At 47.4% G+C, this 22,057-nt stretch overlaps 1 protein-coding gene across 2 annotated transcripts in view; it reads right to left on the reverse strand.

Annotated features, from left to right (window-relative positions):
- SRGAP1 (SLIT-ROBO Rho GTPase activating protein 1) overlaps positions 1-21,422 on the reverse strand; it is a 275,761-nt gene extending 254,339 nt beyond the window's left edge. The window contains exon 1 of one of the 2 annotated variants that reach the window (XM_084759989.1): positions 20,751-21,422. In XM_084759989.1, the coding sequence (XP_084616115.1) occupies positions 20,751-20,817 (67 nt within the window). In that variant the 5' untranslated portion in view covers positions 20,818-21,422. The remainder of the gene's footprint in view (positions 1-20,750) is intronic. The other variant, XM_084759990.1, reaches the window with a different exon arrangement.
- Between the last annotated feature and the right edge of the window lie 635 nt (positions 21,423-22,057).

Raw genomic sequence — 22,057 nt, forward strand, 5'->3', positions numbered from 1 at the left:
TTTATCTTTGAAAAAAATGTGATATTGTAAGAAATCTGAAAAGGTGCCAGGCATGGTGGCACACACCTTTAATCCCAGCACTCGGGAGGCAGAGGCAGGCAGATTGCTGTGAGTTCGAGGCCAGTCTGGTCTGCAAAGTGAGTCCAGGACAGCCAAGGCTACATAGAGAAACCCTGTCTAAAAAAACAAACAAACAAAAAAACAAAACAAAACAAAACAAAAAACCAAGGCTGGTGGTTGCACAGCTGGAATTCCGTGCTCATACTCTAGATTTAGTTTGATCATGAACCCAGACCAATAACAATCAATCAATCAATAACACCAAAGCGTTACAGAACAATGAAAAGACGCCCTTCTCTAAGGAAACTGCCAGGAGTCTGAAGACCAACTACCGTCAGTGATGACGTATGCCCTACATCTTCACCGCCCCAACAGAAAGGATGCTACTCAATAGCGCTCCGTGTGTTTGCGGAAGGTAACTGATTCTGGACCTACATACCTTACCTGCTACCCTATCTTTCCAGCTTAAAAGAACAATAAACTGCGTGTGCGGCTGGCACACACTTACAATCCCAGCACGCTGAAGGCCAAGCAGGGAGGATAAGGGGTTCAAGTCCAGCCTCAGGTACGGGAGACATATCAAGTTTGAGAGTAAGACTGAGCTACATGAGATCCAGACTCGGAAAGCCAACGATGCGGCAGTAAATCCCTAAGATGTTACAGTAAAGTCTACGTCCACTGAACTTCATGGGACGCAGTGGCAGGCAGCACTAGTGAGGGCCCTGTCCCGGTGACACTGGGAAGTCCTGACTGGGTTCCTCCCAACCCACCACAGTTCAGCAGATGACACGTACACTGCAGTGTCGGTTTGCAAGAAGCAAAGGACGCTCACTTCTATCCAGACTTCAAAACCCCACAATGTGCCAGGCAAAGTTTTGTGGCAAAAATAGCTTTAGTTTCCTTCCTGACTGAACAGGATAAGAAGGTATGAAAAGGCTCCGATGGAAGGAAGTCTTCCTCTTCAGGTGTCTAATCCCAAAGACATACCCGCCCATCACGTGACTCCACAAAGGGACTGAACAAGAAAATCGGCCCCACTCCTGCCACTCACAAGCCCGGGGTGCAGTAAAGTAACCCACTCTGTGTCCCATCAAGAAGAAGTGAGTGTGCTTTCTGGGAGTCTTCCTATTGATAAGTTAGGTACTTACACTGATCAATGACACCACTATTCTCTTTTGTTAAATTTGTTAGTAGGGAGCTGGGTGTTGACCCCAAGGCCTTGGACATGCTAAACAAGCACTCCGCCACTGAGCAACATACACAGCCCTGTGTCTTCTTTTTTAAGACACACACACACACACACACACACACACACACACACACACACACTAAGTTTAAGATAAAGAATAAAAACACACACAGTGGGTTTGTTCTTGGTTGGGAAGGTGGCTCAGTCAATAAAGCTCTTACTTTGCAGGAATACAGACCCGAGTCTAACTCCCTGACCCACATGAAAGGTAAGGCACAGTGGCCAGCACTGTAACTCATACCCAGGAGGGACCAGGAGGGACGGTCCCTGGGGCTAACTGGCCAGCCAGCATAGCCCAGTTAGCAAGCCCAGGCCAGCAAGAGACTCTGTCCTCATGTACAAGTTGGGCAGATGGCATTCCTGTCGAATGACACCTAGTGTGGTCCTCTGACCTCTACATGCACACATACATGTGTGCACATGTACACATGTACACGCCAGTATGTTATTCCAGCACATCGCTGTGTATCTCGTGCTCCAATCTGCAAACCTGACAGATTGGTCACGTCTTCCTTCCCTGCAATCCCATCTCTTCTGTCCGTCCCGTCCCACCCCCCACCCCCCACCCCCCATCTGTCAAGGGTTCTACTGCCATGCTGTTAGTGGAACGGAGTCTTCCTGCATGCAGATGAAGAGCAGAAATAGACTTTTAAAATTGGCCCTCCCTCTGCTCAGGGCTTCGGAGTGTGTGCAGCACACTCTCCTATCTGACTCCAGCATTCTCAGTGGCTCCCCGCTGCCTCTAGACCACATCAAAACCAAAACCACTTCTGCGGCGCCCAAGTGCGGCATACGCAACCTGATGGTTGGTCTCTCACAAATGGGTTATCTCTGGCAGGTTAAACGTTCCTCAGTTACATCCGATTTTTGGAAAGCAGGATTTACCTTACATCTTGAACTTCTTTTCAGGTTTAAGGAATGTGTGTAAAGGACACTTGGACTTCCAGGCACATGACACACGTGCAATGACTGCTCACTTATCCCACTACTGTTTTTCTACTTAATCTCAGTTGCGCACATTTAAAACGCTAAGCAAACGATTCCTAAAAAGGAGATCTATGGAGTCCTTGGAGCCTATTCTTCACCTGGAATGCCCTCCCCTTCCAGGGGAACACCTACTCATCCATCAAGCGTAGATCAAATGTCTCTCATATGAGTGTGCTACACCCTCCCCCAGGCAGAACAGCGTGCTCTCCGTAGGTGATCTTAAGATAACTTCTAACGTGCTGTGTAGAGCTAACCGGTTTACCTCTTCCTTTGTAAAGTTAGGACGAGGACCATAAAAAGGCACGTCTTGCTTTACAAAGCCTGCCTCACAAACACTACAAGCCACGTCAGGTGCCTCCGTGGCTTTCACACACCTTGAGGATTCTTACTATTGTTAGTGAAATGAAAACCCCTCTAGCTGACGCGGCACGGCGTGTACCCAGGCGGCCGGATAATCAGCGCTGCCGAGCCACATGCCCTAAGCACTGGTGCTGGACAACTGCTGCATGACTGCATGAGTGGATGGCATTTAATTGCGGCATAAGTGAGGGCCTTTGGAGCGGTTAACGATGCAACGGAGTGCTGTCATGAGCACCCGTAATTGACTGGAATTTGGCTACGTGTGCGTGTTCATTTGGAACTGGGGAGGGGAAAAGGCTGCAGCTATCTCTTCTTCCAACTGCAATTTGGCCGTGTGGAAGTATGAGGTGAAACATGAGTTCATGTCTGGCCTTTGAGTGTTGCTGGATGCAATCCTTGGTGAGGTTCCCCGCCCCCCCCTTCCTCCCTCTCTCTTAGTAAGTCTCTCTCATAGTAAGTCTCACTATGTCACCCAGGTTGGCCTTGAATTCCAAGAGCTAAAGCAAGGCGCCTGTCTCAGCCTCCTGAGTATCTGGGACCAAAGGCACGCCACTGTGCCCAGCTGACACGAGAATTCTCAAGCATCGTTTCTGTTGAAATGCTCTGAATTCTGAGACTTGAGATCTAGCCCTCAAATACACTGCTATTCCCCGTGTAATTATTGCAGAAGCGATTTCATTTATCGCCGTGGACCTACGGTTTGAACAGCAAACTCCACCAAGAGCCCTCGTGAAATGAAATAAAATGGCCTGTTTCTAGAGCAGCACCCCTCAAATGAACCGGAGCGCACAACACACTTACACTTGAGCTGCTCTCAAGTCTACTGTCAAAAGTCTCCTCAGGGCTGGCGGTGAGAACAGGAAAACAAAAAACACTGGTGAAAGACACACAAGCCCAGCTTCTGACCCCATGAGGGATGAAGGGGAAATCCTGAAAAGCCCGGCAACAGGGAAAGGTTTCTGAGCATGTAATAACCGAGATGCACTGAGAGCCGAACACAGTGAGGGATGATTTCAGGGGTTCCTGTCGGCACCCGTGCAGCCTACTTCATTGCAGCCTTCTTTCTGCACCCCCACCACACACAGCATCCGCGAACATTCCAGACTGACTACATGCTCTGACTGCTGCGGCTGTCACTGCTCTTATACAAGTAGACCTTCCCTGAGCAGGGCGTGGTAGCTCACGCTTTTAATCCCAGCACTCAGGAGGCAGAGGCAGGCGGATCGATGTGAGTTCGAGACCAGCCTGGTTTACAAAGTGAGCCCAGGACAGCCAGGGCTACACAGAGAGACCCTGTCTCAGAAAACAACAACAAAGAAATAAGCTGTCCACGTGTTCTGTATCCTGCAGCACCAAATATCCAGCCGGGATCTAACTCTGTGTGTAAGAGTAAACACTCCAGCCATCTCACTAGTATGACTACTTATCTCACGGCTAATAAGTGACAGAACTATATACATACCTAGGAATTATCTATGACTAACAGCCAGCCATTTGGTCTGTGCATCTGTTTACATGCTAGTGTATCAAGGATAACGAAAAGTACTTGGCAGCATGGAGTCACAGCTAGAAACAGCTCAGCGTCTGTAGAGGACGCACCACTGGGTCCCTTTGCCTTTGCCCAGTTATTGGCTGGCTCTTTACTCCTCAAGGACTCGTCATGATCCTACTGGAGTATTCAACTTAGTCGGGCGCGATGTGAAAAGGATCTTTACAATTAGAAGCAGCAAGGCATGGAAGTGGAGTGGGAGAGAGAGAGAAGCCAGAAAGAAGCCGGCAGAGGCACTGTACTCCGTCTCAGACTGCCTTGACTTAGCCGTCCACCTACACCAGTGGGTCATGACCCCTTTAGGGTGCTGAAGGACCCTTTCACCTAAGACCATCAGAAACCACAGATATATACGTTATGATTCATAGAAGTAGCAAAATTACAGTTGTGAAGTAGCAATGAAAATAATTTTATGGTGGGGGGGGTCACTACACCATGAGGAACTGCATTGAAGGATCAAAGCATTAGGAAGGCTGAGGACCACTGACCCACAGGAACTAGAGCAGTTGTTACAGGGCAGGTATGAAGTCAAGGACCATGAGGAGGAATCAAAACTGACTATCTTAGGGACACCACACCATCACTTTGATTTTTTTTTAAGATTTATTTATTTATTACTATATATACAGTGCTCTGCCTGCATATACACCCGCAGGCCAGAAGATTTCATTATAGATAGTTGTGAGCCACCATGTGATTGCTGGGAATTGAACTCAGGACCTCTGGAAGAGCAGCCAGTGCTCTTAACCACTGAACCATCTCTCCAGCCACAATTTTTTTAAAGATTTATTTATTTGTTATTTATACAATATTCTGCCTGTATATACACCTGCACACCAGAAGAGGGCACCAGATCTCATTATAGATGGCTGTGAGCAGCCACCATGTGTTTGCTGGGAATTGAACTCAGGACCTTTGGAAGAGCAGCCAGTGCTCTTAACCTCTGAGCCATCTCTCCAGCCCCCATCACTTTTTGAGTTTATAGCATAGGTTCTCAAAGGGCTGAACGGCATGTAAATTCTTGGAATTTAGCGAAGGCCCAAGCAAGCATCTTAAACCAGCTCTGCAGCTCGTGTGTGTGTGTGTGTGTGTGTGTGTGTGTGTGTGTGTGTGTGTGTGTGTTAAGGGGCACGCCCTTTACCATCATCACCATAACAACCACCACAGGATGAGCTGGTAAAAAGGCGCCCCCGTCAGATGCTGGCCCTGCTCCATCATGGCTTTCCCATCTCCAAAATCATGAACCAGTGAATTTGTTTCCTATGGATTCACCCTTGTCTGTGCTGGCCCATCAGAGTGGCACTAGGACACCACACATGCGCACCTCATGAGTAGAGTTAAAGGAAAAAGCCTATGCTTCTGATGAACATGGGGCACAACAAAAGGTTCCCTCCATCCGTCGGCGGATGGTTTATTTTTGGCAACTCTTAATGAGTGAGCGGCTAGGTTTCTCGTAGAGCAATTTCTATCTGTTGCTGCAATCATATGCATAGAGAAAATAACATTCATTAGCCCTCAGGCTCTCCGCTAATAATGGTGCAGGCAGCTGTAGAAAGAGAGTCAGTCCCCTTGCAGGTACAAGTCACAGAGAGATTAACAGCCCTTCTGCAGATTGGCTCAGCATGGCTTCCGCTGATTGCCTAAATGTGAGGAATCATTAAAATCTGCACCTTTAGTGTTTTCTTTGTAAAGCTTAAACCCCAGTGCCGGACTGTGTCCTGGGCTCAAGATGCTGCTGGCAGAACACTTGCCTAGTATGTTCAAGGCCCTGGGTTCTATCCCTGGCACTGCAAACAGGACAAAACAAACCAGAAGGGGGAAACTTGTTCTACAAATGCATAACTTAACAGGCTCGGTGGCTCCTTGCTTTAATCCCCCACACTCAGTAGGCAGAGGTAGATCTGTGAGTTCTGGACCAGCCAGGTGGCACACTAAGACGCTGCTTTGAAATGACCACATTTATGCAGATACCTGGCTCTTAGAGACCAGTAAGTCATACATTAAGGAAGTTAATTTGTCACTAATTTAGACCGTGACTTCTGACAATGCTAAACAGTAGCAGTGCTATCACAGCAGCTCACTGTGACAGAGCATTGACTGAAAACCCAAACAGTGCTCACTCCACAAGGCGCGGTGGCCCTTAGCTCTACCTCACAATAAGCTTAGAACACAGAGCTGCTCGTCATGCTCGCTATTCAGACTGGAGAGCCGAGCTTCCATAATGTAAAGTGGGTCAGCCAGGACCTCAGCAGATAGGTGTGCTGCCTTGTCATAGGATGCCTCGGTGCAGAAACTGATGGAGATGTGCAGAGTCAAGTGGGAAAATGGCCACCACCATCCCATCAGAAGGATGACGGGACAGATGGGTACCACTAAAAGGCCAGGGAGCTGTTCCCTATGCCGGGAGCTTACACACCATCCCATCAGAAGGATGAAGGTACAGATGGGTACCACTAAAAGGCCATGAAACTGTTCTCTATGTTGGGAGCTTATATACCATCCCATCAGAAGGATGAAGGTACAGATGAGTACCACTCAAAGGCCAGGGAGCTGTTCCCTATGCTGGGAGCTTACACACCATCCCATCAGAAGGATGAAGGTACAGATGAGTACCACTCAAAGGCCAGGGAGCTGTTCCCTATGCTGGGAGCTTACACACCATCCCATCAGAAGGATGAAGGTACAGATGGGTACCACTCAAAGGCCATGAAACTGTTCTCTATGCTGGGAGCTTACACACCATCCCATCAAAGGATGATGGTACAGATGGGTACCACTCAAAGGCCATGGAGCTGTTCCCTATGCTGGGAGCTTACACACCATCCCATCAAAGGATGACGGTACAGATGGGTACCACTCAAAGGCCATGGAGCTGTGCCCTATGCTGGGAACTTATGCTGGAGCACCAGGTCCCTCAGCTCTGTTTGGTTTATCTCATGCTCATTTGTAGCAAGAATTTCTGGATAAAGGACTCGGTGTCATGATTTACTTTCTCCTCCCACAGACTGGGAACAAGTAGCCTGCTGGCCAGTACTGAACTATTATTGACCGTGTCTGAATAGCACTGGAAGCCATGATATATTGAGAAGGAAACAAATAAATACAAGGGACTTCATGTTTGACAACCTGAACATGATCCCATCTAGCCTATAAATACATTTTAATTACCGTTTTACACTGTGATGAAACACCACAACTAAGGCAACTTTTAACTGACACAGTGTTTACTTGGGGTGGGGAGGCATTGCTTACTGTTTCGGGGGGATTAGTTTCATCATGGTAGGGAACATGGTGACCGGCAGGGAGGCAGGCAGGGCACTGGGAAAGCTGAGAGCTCATCTGATCTGAAGTACGTGGCAATGATGGGGACTATGTCAGAGAAAGAAAAAAGAAAGAAGGAAGAAAAGAAAAGAAAGAGAAGAGATAAAGGGAGAGGAGGAAAAGTGGAGAGGGAAGGGGGAGAGGGGAAGGAAGGAGGAAGAAGGAAGGAAAAAAGAGAAGAGGGTAAAAATGTTATACACACTGGACATTTTGGAACAGACATTGTATTCCTTCCATTTAAGTCTATTGCTACCTAGGGCCAGCTCTTCCTTAGTTTATCCCTGCCCAGCAGCTAGGATACAGGATGCGCTGAGCCCTCTCCCTGAGGGCCTTATAACCTTAAGTGTGTTACTGCTGCTTCCAGGACCACAGTTCATTAGCTTGGTAAGGCAGTGGCATATTTTGTGTACTTTTATCGGGTTGTTTGTTTAACACTCTATTTCTCTCAACAATACTCTGAGGTGGGTATTATTACGGCGATTCTAATGGCGAGGAAAATGAGGCAAGATCAGATTAGGCAAATTACCCAATGTGAAACTGCTTCAGAGTGACTGGTCCAAGGTTCCATCCTAGAACTCTAAGTCCCGAGGCTCCACTCTGAGCTACTGCACTCCACAAAACATGCATAAACCTGCTTGGGTTTCCTTCTTGTAGAGCGCTGCGCCCTATCCTAGCTGAAGATAGCATGTGCTGTCAGGAGGATGGCAGAGGCACCCACAAGATGAACAGCCACATGGACAATGAAAGGAACTAACATGTGTCACAGCACACAACACTTTCCGTACATACTTCGTGACCTGATCCAGAGGGCTATTAGAGGAAATCAGGTGCCCCACCAAAACTAGAATAAAATGCTGGCCTAATTATGGAAATACAGATATTTATTTATAGATTAGGCGCCCAAGGAACACAGATAGACGTGTATAACTAAAACGATGCGGTCTGGAAACTGTTTAAATGCACACTTTTGGCCACACATTTGGAAGTGTCCATAAAGGCCACCAAAGCATCCGCACAGATGCCCTGACAATGTGAAGGCATCCATGGTAGCACATTATGAAAAGCGTCCTTTGAAAGGGCATAAAAACTCAAGAGGCATTACCAGTAAGGAGACACCCACTGTCTGTAATGCTGAAGAGGACGAAGGAGGAATAGTCAAATGTAAGCCAACGAACAGAGCCAGCCCCAAACCTTCCAAGAGAAATGGTGTAGGCTACGTGCATGAGGTCCAAGAGGTCATGGTCTTTTATGTGGGACCTACTGCCATTTCGTGCCTGAGAGAGGGTCAGGACAAAAGGAATGAGTAACCGTCCCCTTCTGTCTTTCCACCTAACAATGTGACTTCTTGTAAGGCCCCTCTGCTCCCCCAACACCGATGCCTTCCTCATGAGTTCCCCCACCAGACATACTATGCTTGAGCCTTCAGCACTGTGAGCCGAATAAACCATTTTTTCTTCATAAAATACCCAGCCTTGGGTATTTCATTATGGCAACAAAAAAACAAACAAACCTAATACATCATGGTAGAATTATTTACACTTTCGATTTCTTCAAGTCAGTTTTTTAAAGTTATACTGTTAGAGAAATATGTCCATCTTACATATTTTAAATAGATTTTTGCAATACTGTATTCTCCCGTTATATATATATGCCACCATGCATTGAATGTGAATATTCCTAAAGTTTATTTAGGTGCTTTGGATATAGTTCAGCTGGTCTAATGCACGCATGTGTGAAGCCCTGGGTAACGCATGCTTGTAACAGAATTTATTACTACCCAGGGAAAAAAAACCCACAGCATGGGAACTATAAACAAGGTATGTGCTTTCAGGAGAGATTAGAGGAACACAGCCATGCACAGTAACAGAGAGGAAGTAATCTTTGGGGTCGGGGAAGGTAACCACAAGCTATGAGCCAGGTAAAGAAAGGAAGGCAGAGGTGAGCAGACGGCCTTGTAGTGAAGTCCTCAGGAGACCCGATGAAAATTCTGGATGGGGTGCCTGAGAGAACAACTTTTCAGCCCCTTTCTGGAAAGCCAGTTTTGGGAGGCCATCACAGTTCTTCCTAGGGAGGGATCTTCCCTCGGTCAGAAGGCTGTACTTTCTCTGTACTTTGGGAAAGACAGATGGACAGAAGGCAAGGTTGCCACGCTATGGGACTTGGGGTATCGTTCTCGGAGCCCCAGTAAAGAGGCAACAGACTGACAAAGTGGCAAGATATAAGACCAAAGAGCAAAAGTTGACTTCCTTCCTTTCCTTTCCCTCCCTCGTTTTGGGTGGTCTCCACATGTGGCCCAGGGTGGCTTCGAACTCACGACACTCCAAGTTGGCCTCCCAACCGCTGTTAGTACTGCTTTGCATCTCACCCAATCAGGCCTCACTTCTCTGCAACAAAAGCAACTGGAGAGCAATCTTAAGAGAGATCACACGAGGGACCATGATGTCAATCTAACAGGAGCATGTGAAATGTTAAACTTTACAGCAGAATGTTTTAAATAGTCACCTACGTGGTGACATGCGTACCGCGCAAAGGAAGAATGACAACCACACAGATGCCCCCAGTTGACTTATAATGCCACGCTGCCTTAGGCAGTCAAAACGCCAATGACTTATAACGGAAGGGAACAGACTCTAAAAGGTATTGGGGCCTGGGAGTGTTCTTGCACAGTGTCAACAAGGCTTCCAGTTTTACCCCCAGCGTCAAAAACAAAAAACAAAAAAGAAAAAACAAAATTAAAGTGCATTTGGAAAAGAAAGAGCTAAGATTCCCAGGAGACTTTGGAAAGAGAACAAGGGAAGGGTTTGCCTACTGAGCAGAGTCCTCACAGGTAGGGCACAGTGCTCCATTACAAGGTCTTACAAGCAGGGCACTCAGGAGGCAGAGGCAAGAGGATCAGGATTACCCCAGGCTACACAGTCAGAGCTCCAGGATAGCCTAGGCTACATGAGACCTTGTTTGAAAAGAAAAGTGAAAATATAGTAATCAAGATACTACTTACATACTACTTACAAACGAAACATGAGAATGCCAGAGATAATCACGCGTGTCATGAAATTGACTAAGATAAAAAGCAATACAGGCGGTAAACCTTAAACCCCTACCCAGATCTAGCCAATGGACAGAACACTCTCCACAGTAGAGTGGAGAGTGGGATATTACTTTCTCACATACTCTGGTGCCTCACCTTTGACCATGTCCCCTGGAGGGGGAGACCTGGTGGCACTCAGAGGAAGGACAGCAGGTTACCAAGAAGAGACTTGATACCCTATGAGCATATACAGGGGGACGTAATCCCCCTCAGGAACAGTCATAGGGGAGGGGAATAAGGGGAAAATGGGAGGGAGGGAAGAATGGGAGGATACAAGGGATGGGATAACCATTGAGATGTAACAAGAATAAATTAATAAAGGAGAAAAGGAAAGGAAAGGAAAAAAAAAAGCAAACTAGTATATCCGCTTTAGAAGAGGGGTCTGGGGCCTCAGAGACTGCTCACCGGTTAAAGGTGCACACAGACCCAAGTTCAGTTCCCAGCACCCAACGTCAGGCAGCCCAAACCACCAGCAATCAGTTCTAAAGTATTCAGAAGCTCTGGCTTCCCCAGGAGCCTGCACTCATGTGCACACACTCACACACACGCACACGCATATGCATGGTTTTTATGAAACAGAAAAAGGAAATCCTTAAAAGAAAAGCCTATTTAGGAAACAAATAAAGTTGCAGTTGTCTTTTTTTAAAAAACTACTACAAATGTATCATTAACATCCACAAGGTCAGAAGGAAGTCTCAGCTTATTAAAACTTCCGTCTTAATGGGATGTGAAAGTGCACACCTTTCATCCCAGCACTCGGGAGGCAGAGGCAGACGGATCTCTGTGAAACTGGGGGTATCCTGGTCTACCAAGTGAGCCTCGGACAGGGAGGGCTACACAGGGAAACCCTGTCTCAACAGCAAGAACAAAACCCTTCCACACCCAAAGCCAAATCAAGAACCCGTGGGAAAGCAATGCCGAAAGTGGGTGTCTCTCTGACTCTGGGGTACAGGAGGATTGCTTTAAGACCAACACTAAGTAACTATGTCAGTCATGTGGGTACGTGGGGGGGGGGGGTGACTGAGGAGGTAAAGGCAGGTAGACTGCTGTAATTCTGAGGCAAGATTGGTCTATGCATCAAGTGCCAGGCCAGCCAGAGCGACATAGTGACCTGCCTCAACAATATATATTAAATACAAATAAATATTCAATACAGGGGAACAAATCAAATTAACTTCAGTTTGCCAAGCAATATTATTTTCAAATGTCAAAACACAAGCTATAAACGGAGAGAATTATATCTGTAATGTAACAGGCAACTGGCTAATACACAGATCAGTAAGAGGTGCCTAACGTGGTGGCACACGCCTTTAATCCCAGCACTCGGGAGGCAGAGGCAGAGGCCATCTCTGTAAGTTCAAGGGCCAACCTGGTCTACAACACGAGTCCAGAACAGCGAAGGCTACACAGAGAAGCCCTATCTTGGAAAAACCAAAAATTACAAAACTTTTTTTTTTTAATCAGTAAGAGACAAAGACACAAGTAAAGGTTTTGGCTACGGGAACAAACAGCCCGTGAACATGTGAGATTTCCCCTCATTAGCAATCACAGTCATTACAAATTAAAAGAAAATAACGTTTCACTCAGAAGACTGCTTCTCCCAAAAAAACGTGTTTTCATGGCAACTGCCAGTCAAACACACTTAAATCAGCTCTCTTGTTGGAGGTCGCTGGGCTATGCCTAGCTAGGAAGGTGCCTCGGTATAAGGGGTGACTACATTTCCCAGCCTCCTTTGCAGCAATGTGTGATCATGTGACCCATCATCGGTTTCTTACCAGTTACATCAGTGGAATTTATCTGTTCTATGAGTGCTGGGATTTCAAAACCTTGTACCTGCTTTTTCCCTTGCCACAAGCGAGACTACAAACAAACTCAAGACTCAGTCCCAAACAGGCAGCCATGTTCAAGCTTCTAGGCTCTGGGAGCACTACAGAATGGAGGAAGCGTGAATAATTTAAAGGAGGAAAAAGATCCTAACGGCCTGGACCCTACACTCCACGGTTAGATAAGCAGGAGCTGACTTCAAGCGAGGCATGGTGATAGTGCAATTCTAATCTCAGCACTACCGAGAAAGACTGCTGTGAGTTCAAGACCAGCCTAGGCTACTAAGTGGGTTCCAGGCTCTCCAGAGCTACAATGAGACTGTCTCAAAGCAACAACAATAATGATCATAATAATATAAAGTATATTTTAAGTCACTAACTGCTGCTGCTGCTGCCGCTACTTAGATTTGTGGGGTTTGTTTTGTTTCAAAACAGGGTTTTCTCTGTGGAGCCCTGGCTGGCCTGAAACTTCCCCGGTAGGCCAGGCTAGCCTCAAGCTCAGAGTTCTGTCTGCCTTTGCCTCTGAGTGCTGAGAAAAAGGAATGCGCCACCAGCCCAGCTTTCTTTCTCCTCATTGTAACAGTGTAGCCTGTGCCTTAGCACATAATTCAATGTGCTTTTCATAATGTGTGTGGTGTTCCTCTTCTCCGCTGGTAAGAACACAAACGCCTTGACCTAGCAGACACTCAGAGCATTTGGAATGCTGCTCTTCAGGACCGCGCAACTACAAACAGCTCAGATTAAACACAGAAAGAGGAAGCAGCTAGTGGCGTTTTCATACACTGGAATACTATATACAAGAGAATATTTGACGAAGTAATTAAGTTATAGATACTACTATTATTTTAGCCTTGACACATATTGTTAGGTAAATCTCTAAGACACTGGCAACATCTGGGACTCAGGACTCATCTTACTCTTATGCTTTTAATTGTAAATTACGTTCTGTAACCTCCAAGTTTTGTTTTGTTTTTCCAGAATGACGGAAGGAAGGGAGAGAAGCGACAGTGTATGCTGGTCTCTCCCTCCCTCCCCCCCTCCCTCTGCCCACCTCCTCTTAGCTAAACTCAAAGTAAGGAAAAGCTAAAGTGTATTCCTGAGTTTTAAGTAAGCGAGTAGTGTGGAATGGGCCCATGACAAGTCTGACTGTCACCCAATCAGCACAGAGACTGTACTTCACTTGGATTTCCTTCATCCTCCAGGAAAGTGGGGCTGAACAAGAGATTCCAGCATCAAGTCTCCAAGCTCGCTAAGGGCCAGGAATAGCAGGATCAAAACTACAGGAAGGAAGAGCCCTCCCAAACAAACAAATCCCTTCCTGCACATCGTAGCTCTTTGTGTGCATGTGAAGTTTGTCTCCTCCTCTGGGAAGAGGCCACAATGGCAGCCGCACACCCTGAGCGCACAGTAATGTTAGCTCTGGCTATGGCTAGCTTTAACTACTATTACCACTGCTTTATAGACCTTTTCAATGATCATAATTCACCATGTAATAAACACAACTCGAAAGCCATTGTTAATGACTACATAACACACCACGGGTACAAGTTAGTCAGCCTTTCTCCAAAGACATTTGCTCATCTGTTACTCACTGTTAAGACAATGACACTATTTATTCCTAGTCCCAAGACCTTCTAACGAAGTTACAAACAACGTAATGTTTGTTCTACGTAATGTTGTGCTCACACTTGGTGGGGGACACTAGTTAATTCTGAATGATCATCATGGTAATTTGGACTATAAATGAATTTCTGTTCTACATTCTTCTCTCTTTGTTCAATAAATGATTAGTGATGCCCTGCATGAGGGGGTGGGGGACATACATAAGCCATGACTTCATAAGAAATTGTTTTCAAGTGAATCAGAAGCAAACTGGTAATAGGTGAAATTCTCATATCTAAACAATTTATAAAATATATATATAGAAAGCGACTGTGAAAGTAGTTGGGTGTGGTTGTACATGCGGTAACCTCAAACCTTGGGATGTAGAGACATGAAGATCCAGGTTCTGAGCCATGTATTATATACAGAGCAAGTTCAAGGCCAGCCTAGGCTGCAGAGTCAGGCCCTTTCTCAAACGCTATGGAATTAAATCAGTGACTTTACTGCCATCACAAGAATGTTTCACAAGTACACTTGAGGAACGGTCTATGGTTTTTATTTTCCATGTAGCATCATTAAACACAGATAGAGAAAATCTAAAACAAACCCCTAAGTAAAGATGGCCAGCTGGGTGTGGTGGCAAATGCCTTTAATCCCAGCACTCGGGAGTCAGAGCCAGGCAGAATGATGTGAGTTCGAGGCCAGCCTGGTCTACAAAGCAAGCCTAAAGTACCAAGATAACACAGAGAAACTGTCTCGAAAAGCTAAAAAAAAAAAAAAGATGGCCAGCCAGCCTCAGAAAAATCACTTTAGAGCTAGTACGTTGCACTTGAATGAAAAAATAATGACCCAGAACAAAGTCCACTTTATCAAGAGCTTAGGAGGCCTAGCTCTCACTTTTTCCTCCAGAGGACTTGGGTTAGTTTCCCAGCGCCTATATGGCCACCAACAACCATCCAGCACCCTCTGCTGGTAACTGCAGGTACTGCAAGCATGTGACTCACACACAAACATACATGGAGTCCAAACACCAATACACAAAATAAAATAAATCTTTTTTTTAAAAAAAGAGTGTGTATTGCTCTTGCACAGGACTCAGGTTCAGTTCCCAGCACTCACACTGGATGGCCTGTGACTCCAGATCCACATTATCTGACTCCCTCTTCTGGTCTTTGCATGCACCTGCAGACGTGGCACATGCAAAATCAATGCAAGCATACACATGCACACACATAACAAGAAATAAGTCAACCTTATAAAAGAGCTTGGAATCTGTCTTTCATGCCCATAGAATTCTTATTTTAGCTCCACCAAGAAACACACATTCCAGTCTAAAGTCCATTACTTTCTGAGGCTAATTCAAGATCCACTGTGTACACAATCTAATCAAGTAGAAAGATTGGAGATCTAGGTGTCTGGATTTCAAAAGACTTATCTAGCTCAGAATATAACAAGAGGTAGGCGAGACACAAATGAAATAACAATACAATGACGACCACCATTTATTGGGCATTTATTACGTGCGAAGCCTATGCCAAGTGTTTCCCACAAACCAACCTATGGCAGCCTCACAAAGACAATGCTAGTAGTATTATTATCCATGTCTTGTAGATGAGTAAGTGACACCTCCAATGTCACAAGTGTAATTAGTAGCAAGGCAGAGAGCTAAGACCAAGGCTGACCTTAAACACTGTATCCCATCTCTTCCCAAGAGATGTCAACAAGATGGCTCACGTAGGTGGTCAAGAAATTAGAAGGTAACTGTTGATCCAGAAATAACAATGTCTTCACAACTTCTGCCTTCAAAGCTACCAAAGGCCAGCAGATTAGAAACACAATTTTTTTTGTCACCTAGGTAGCAGGAACAAAGTAAGAGGGGGTAACTACAGCATCATACATGGCGCTGAACGCCTGCAATCTCAGTACTTGGGATGTGAGGCTAGGAGTGTCAGGAGCTGAAAGTCAGTCATCCCCACTTATTGGAAGGCCAGCCTGTCTCCAAGAAGAAGAAAAAGAAGAGTAGGAGGAAGAGGAAGAGGAAGAGCAAGAGGAAGAAAGAAAAAAGATGAAAACAAACAAGGGCCTGACACAACCAGCTCTGAAACCTGTATGGGGGCTCACGTTGTGCGACTCTTTCTGGTCAACCCCAGAGGGCGCACACAAGTAGAGACGGTAGGAGCTGGGGTCTCCAGCCTGCATAGTACCCTAACCTTCACTGACTTTCAGAAGGACCCGCTCTCCGGAACTGTTCCTCAATGTATTCCGTAGTTAGGAAATTCAACTGGGCAAATGAGCTCATTGGAGTAGCTGCAATTAGTTTCAAGAAAACAGCAAGCAAAGTGTGCGTACACGTGCTGGTTTCCTTGACCTTAAAGGCCAACATGTGAAACTGCACTCTGGGTACTATTTTCCTCTAAAATGATCTTGGCAAGAAGGGAAAACAACAACAACAACAACAAAAAAACAAAACAAAACAAAAAAAGAGATAATTTAATGCCTTGAGTTGGCTTTTTTGTTTGTTTGTTTTGTTTTTTGTTGTGGTAGTGGTTTTTTGGTTTTTTGTTTTTTGTTTTTGCCCAGCTACATGTCTTTCAATGAATAAATTCTCAGTGGGTAAGTATTCGGTGTCCATCTACCTTGAGAGAAACCTGAAAGCAAACCATCACTCCTCAAATGAGATGGACCCTGAGTCTTGTCTCAAAGAGCTTATAGCTAGCCGTCCAATTACTCATCTGCCTGGAGGTCTCCCAATGTCATCCAAATGACTGGGTTGGTCAAAAAAATGTTTGAAGCCCCCCCCCACCCCCACCCCCTACCACACATAAACTTTTAGCTCCTAATGGAAACAGTTGTCAATTTCCATTCCCGGTTGTATGTCAACAGTAAAGCCGGTTTCATGACCTTCAGGAGCATTTTTAAACCTTCTTCTTCTTAAAGCCCCCAACAGCACGACATGGACTCAAATCATCTTATGTTGTTGACTCCTTATGTTCCATGTGGTTGTGAAATGTACTTCGTGCATCTCAGGTAGCAGCCTTGCTGAGAGACAACAGATTGGCCTGGTGCTGCCTGTACATGTCCCGTGTGGAGGAATGTGGGGGTCAAGGTCCCAGCCTAGGAGCTACTGCATACAATAGTTGTCCCTTCTGAACGCCTAGCGTGTGCTATTTAGAGCCAGCGTGCCTCATGAACGTCACCTCATAAACTGCATCTCTCATCGCTCCAGGTCTCCAGCTATGTGGCTCCCCAATCTACAGAAGTACCCAGATCCATCGCTGGGGTCCTCAGATAATTCCCAAAGCTCCCGTTAGACAACGCAATCCCTTCACTGCTCATTTGCCACAGGTGATAATGACGCACGTTGACTGTTTGGAATTTTATCCACGTATGGTCACTTTTTAACGACCCACAAAAAAATGGCATTTTTCTCTGGGTTCCTTCTCTCTACTCTCTTCCTTCTGCCCCTCCCCCTTCTTCCCTTGACCCTTTTTATTTCCTTTCTCTATGTTGTGAGACTTCCCATCCTCTTGTCTCAGCCTCTCTGAGTGCTCTCTTGATTCTGTGTGTGAGATGCTCACTAAGATGCATGGCAGGGCCCGACGCTCAACTCCAAGCTAATGTTTGCCTTTAAATGGCAGCTTGGTCTGCTCTAGCCCCCGACTAAACTGTTCTTTACCTGCTTCATCTCACACGTTGCTTCTATATCGATCTGACCATGGTTTGGGGTTCCCCCCCCATATTCTTTATTCAATTATAATTGACTTCCCAAGAACCCAACTGACTTGTTATGAAAAATAAAAAATAAAAATAAGAATAAAAGCAAAGATGATTCCATCCACTTAATGACAGGCAAGATAAAAAAAAATGTGAAAAGCGTGAACATTTTATGAAGCAGTTAAGATGAATTTTCATGACATCTTCTACTAGATCAAAGACCCTGAGGACTGAGAAAATCTAAATTCCTCAAAGGTAAGAAAAACCATGAGAGAGACAGACAGACAGACAGACAGACAGACAGAATCCAACCTGAATTGTGAAACTAAATTCCATTACGGCCTCACATGAAGTTATCACCAGAGACTGACAGTAGCCCCAGGTGGTCTTGCCTTCAAAAACCTTTGCAGGCAGCCACAGAGATCAAATCTACGATCTTGAGTTATTTTAATGATCAAAATACTAACCCTAGGAATCCTGAGGTAAATGCAGCTGTTATCAGGGAGAGACAGAACAATCCCCCCAAAGTGTTGGCTCTTTAAGTTGGAAGGTTTAAAAAAAAAATCACCTATAATGGAGAGCCACTCAGAGTCATCCATTCTCCCTCAGCCCGAGCCACCTAGATGCACGCATGTGCCTTTATTCAGTGGGAGCAGACCTAAGGCCCCCAACCTAGCCAGGTCTCTGCTCCAGCAACGCAAGAGGCGGGCTTCTTTTGTTTAGTATCAGATGAAGTAGCTAGCCGCAATTAAAAGAGTACGTTGTTCCAAAACTGCAAATGTAAATCCTGGCCTGGTGCCTGGCAAGGGGACTACCCACAGGCCCCTTCAGCAGGCAGCAAGGAAGGGAAAAGGTGAGGAGCCCGGAGCTGGTCGCCCAGGCTCTCCTTCCAGGGGGTTTGCTGCACAGCCCGGGGCAGCTGGCTCTCAGCACTGTGAACTGTCATTTCTCTCACACTCTAGGTTGGGCCCGGGGAACACAGGTGAATTTGAGTGTACCTTGGCTGGGAGTGACCTCACCGAACTAAAAGACCCAGTTCCCATATTTACATATGAATAAAGGGATCCCGGGCCTGGGCAGGGCAGGGCAGGGCGGGTCCAGAGACGTCCTAAACCTAAGGCCAGGGCGGGGACAGTGGGGAGGAACTAAAGCAAAGGCCACCGTGAGGGTCTGAATTATTTCAGAAATAGCATGTTCACAGTTTTTTCCTTAACTTTAGGTTTGATAGATATATTGTAACAAACCCCACTTGGCTGATCTTTAACAAATAAAGGTTTATGCTCTCGTGTACTCTGGTTATCACACGTCACAGAACTCAACGCCCTAAAAGAAACTAAGGTAATGTTCACACAGTGTGTCCCTGTAGGCGGGTCCTTTTTTCAAATGAGGACTGATTATAAGGCAAATGGCTTAAAGTGAGACACCCAAATCAGGAGAGGTTTATGAAAGTGAACTGTGCCCAGGAGGCGCTCCAAGCAACAAGAGACCCAACCTGCCCTCTCCACTTCTGCCTCAAAGAGCCATGTGGAAAACCTGCGGGGGGGCTGGGGGCTTGGGGGGGTGGTGAATGGTGTCCTTGCCTGGGAATGTTTTCAGCTACACTGGACATTTCAGGGGGGTGGGGTGGGGGTGGGGTGTTATCCTCATTAGAAAGTTTATCTGGTTTAGGGAAATAATAACTTCTCTGCTAATATAACTTTGACATCAATGTTAGGCGGTCCTGCAAGTATAAACCGATCTTCATTACAGGCAGAAGGAATCTCGTGTTTCAAAAAAAAAAAAAAAATCTTAGCCTTAAGTCCACTACAAAGATCAGCCCTAAAATGCATGTCCTCCCGGTCTGATTGTGAGCTGGCTCTTCCCACTAGGTGACTAGATTCCTGCCCCCCTCTCCACCCCCCCATCCCCCCCACCCCCGCTCCAAGTCCTCTTCAGGGCTCCAAGCATTTTCACAACTTGACAACACAAAAGAACGCTGAGACTCCAGCCCTTCCCAAGGCAAGCACAGTTATGTCAGCTCAGCAGCCCGGTCACAAAACTGTACCTAAAACGCAGGTGTTGATTAACAATCTTTTTGAACTTTGCACTGGACATCGCAGATCACAACCCTCCTCCGTCCATTGTCTTCATCAGGAAAGGCAGTGAGACCACACAAGGGGTCGCCGGCAAGGGAGGAGGGGGGATGGAGGGGGGCGGCAAACACATAAATGTTTATTAAACACTCCAGTGCAAAACAAAACACTTGAACTGGAGAAAAATATATATTTTTAAAGTACACAGCTACGGAGAGTAAAAAAGGCTTAATCAACCTTAATTAGGTAGCCTTCATTAGTCGACTATGCAAATGGACTGAAACTACTTACTCATATAGTCAAGCCTTCATTTCATATGCAAGTGCCCTCCAGCAAATGATAAAGCAATATCGTCGTGTGAGAGTGAAGGATGGCAGCGGATTCCAGATATAAAAGAGGAGTCAGATTCCAGCAGTCGCTGTAGGTTTAGCTGTCAGGGTTTTATAAAGGGGGAATCGCCCTACTAAATTAACAGTGAAAAAGTGTGCGTGTCTGAAACAGCCATCGCTCAACGAAACGCTCGACTACTGAGTGTTCAGACTTTACTAAATGACTCCATAGAAAAAATATGCTGTGACAATGACTTCCCATAAAAAGGATGATGGTAACATGACAACTGGGCAGGAACTCCGGGGCGCTGCCTTCCTTCTCTAGTTAACCGCCAGCTGAAGGTGATTAACTTCCAGCCAGTTGTCTCACTGTTGGGAGACAGGAGCTCTGGCTTAGGGAAGCCACCTGGTATCCTGTCCCAGTGGGTCTGATCAGGTTAGGACTGGCTTACAGGACGCCCCAGGGGCTCAGCCAGGACCCAAGCTGTCCCCCTAGTCACCTTCCGCCAACGCAGACACCAAGTTACACACGGAACTCTGGTAGCACAATGACAGGCAGGCACACAAAAGGAGCGAGCAGCCGCTCCCATCCTTACCTTTGACTTGACTTTCATACTCGGCTATGATCTCTTTGTCCTTTTTGAATCGGCTCGGGGTGGACATTCTCCGGCTGGTTCCGGGCTTGCTTTCAATGGGCAAGTTCTTGTCGCGTGGTCACCGGCCAGTCTCCTCCTCGGAGAGGCAGAGAGTTGTACTCCCTCTCGCCCAGAAGCCAGAGGCAGCACCCGCGGGAGGGACCAAAGGGACGGGAGGAGCGAGAAGAGGAGGGAGAGGAACGATTAGAGCAAGCCAGGCGCCGGCACCATGCTCCGGGCTGAGCCGCCTTGGGCGCTGGCGAGCTGGAGTCCCAGCCCTCGAGGCCAGCCGTGCAAACTCGGGCGAGCGAGTGGCGGCGGGGGGGGCGTCTCCCTGCCGCTTCCTCTACGGCCGCGAGGCGGACGCGGGGATCGCGCCAGCGCCGCGCACCATTGTTGAGACCCGCGCGGGGGTCGCGCCCCGCCAGCGGCCGCCGCCTCCCTTCCTGCCTGCGCCCCGGGGCTAAGATGCTGCCGCCGCTGCCAACGTCCGGCAAGCCGAAGGGATGGCAGTTCCCACGCGTGTCCGATCAGGCGGGACTCGAAGGGCGGCGGCGGCGGCGACGCTCGGACGCGCCCGGTTCACGCCCGGCGGAGTTCGCGTCTCGGGAGCCGGCGCCGCGAGGGTCTTCTGCTTCCACGGTCGCCCGGCGCCTGGGCTCGGTCTCCACCGCCCACCGGCCGCTGCTGCCCCCTGGCGGCCGCGGAGAAACGCGCACCCGGAGCCGCGCCCCCGCCCGGTCCCAGGCGCGCGCTCGGCCCTCCGCTCCCTGCGCCGGGGAGAACAGCTGCTGCTGGCGGGAAGGACTTAGACCAGGCGGGGCCCTGTCGCCCGAGGGGACGGCGCTCCGGGGCCGACCCTTTCTCCGCCCTCGCCTTGGTCCCGGCTCTGAGCTCGTACTGGAAGATGGATGCCCCCTTGTGGCCAACCCGAGCCGGGCCGCACATCCAGCGGGGGCCGGCCTGGGCGGCGCCCCGTGCGCCTTAGTCCTCCTGAGTTCTGCGTGGTGGTTGACATCGGGGAAACTCCTCTGGGGACAGATTTTCTTGCCGCCTTCTGTGTTGGCTCTGGACAGGCTTCCCCCCCCCACCCCCAGTGGTTGAAGTCCAGAGTTGGGTGTCTCCCTAATAGAAGCCAAGATGCTGGACCCCGGGAGGAAACTGAACATTGGTTTGTGAAAGGCCTGCCTGTTAAAAATCAAAAGAGGACGAAGCTCTACAGTTGAGGCAGGGAGGAAAACTTCTTGCCCATCACCCTCTCCATCCTA

This window comes from Acomys minous (genome assembly GCF_964271855.1).
Source record: "Acomys minous genome assembly, chromosome: 15".
NCBI lineage: Eukaryota > Metazoa > Chordata > Mammalia > Rodentia > Muridae > Acomys > Acomys minous.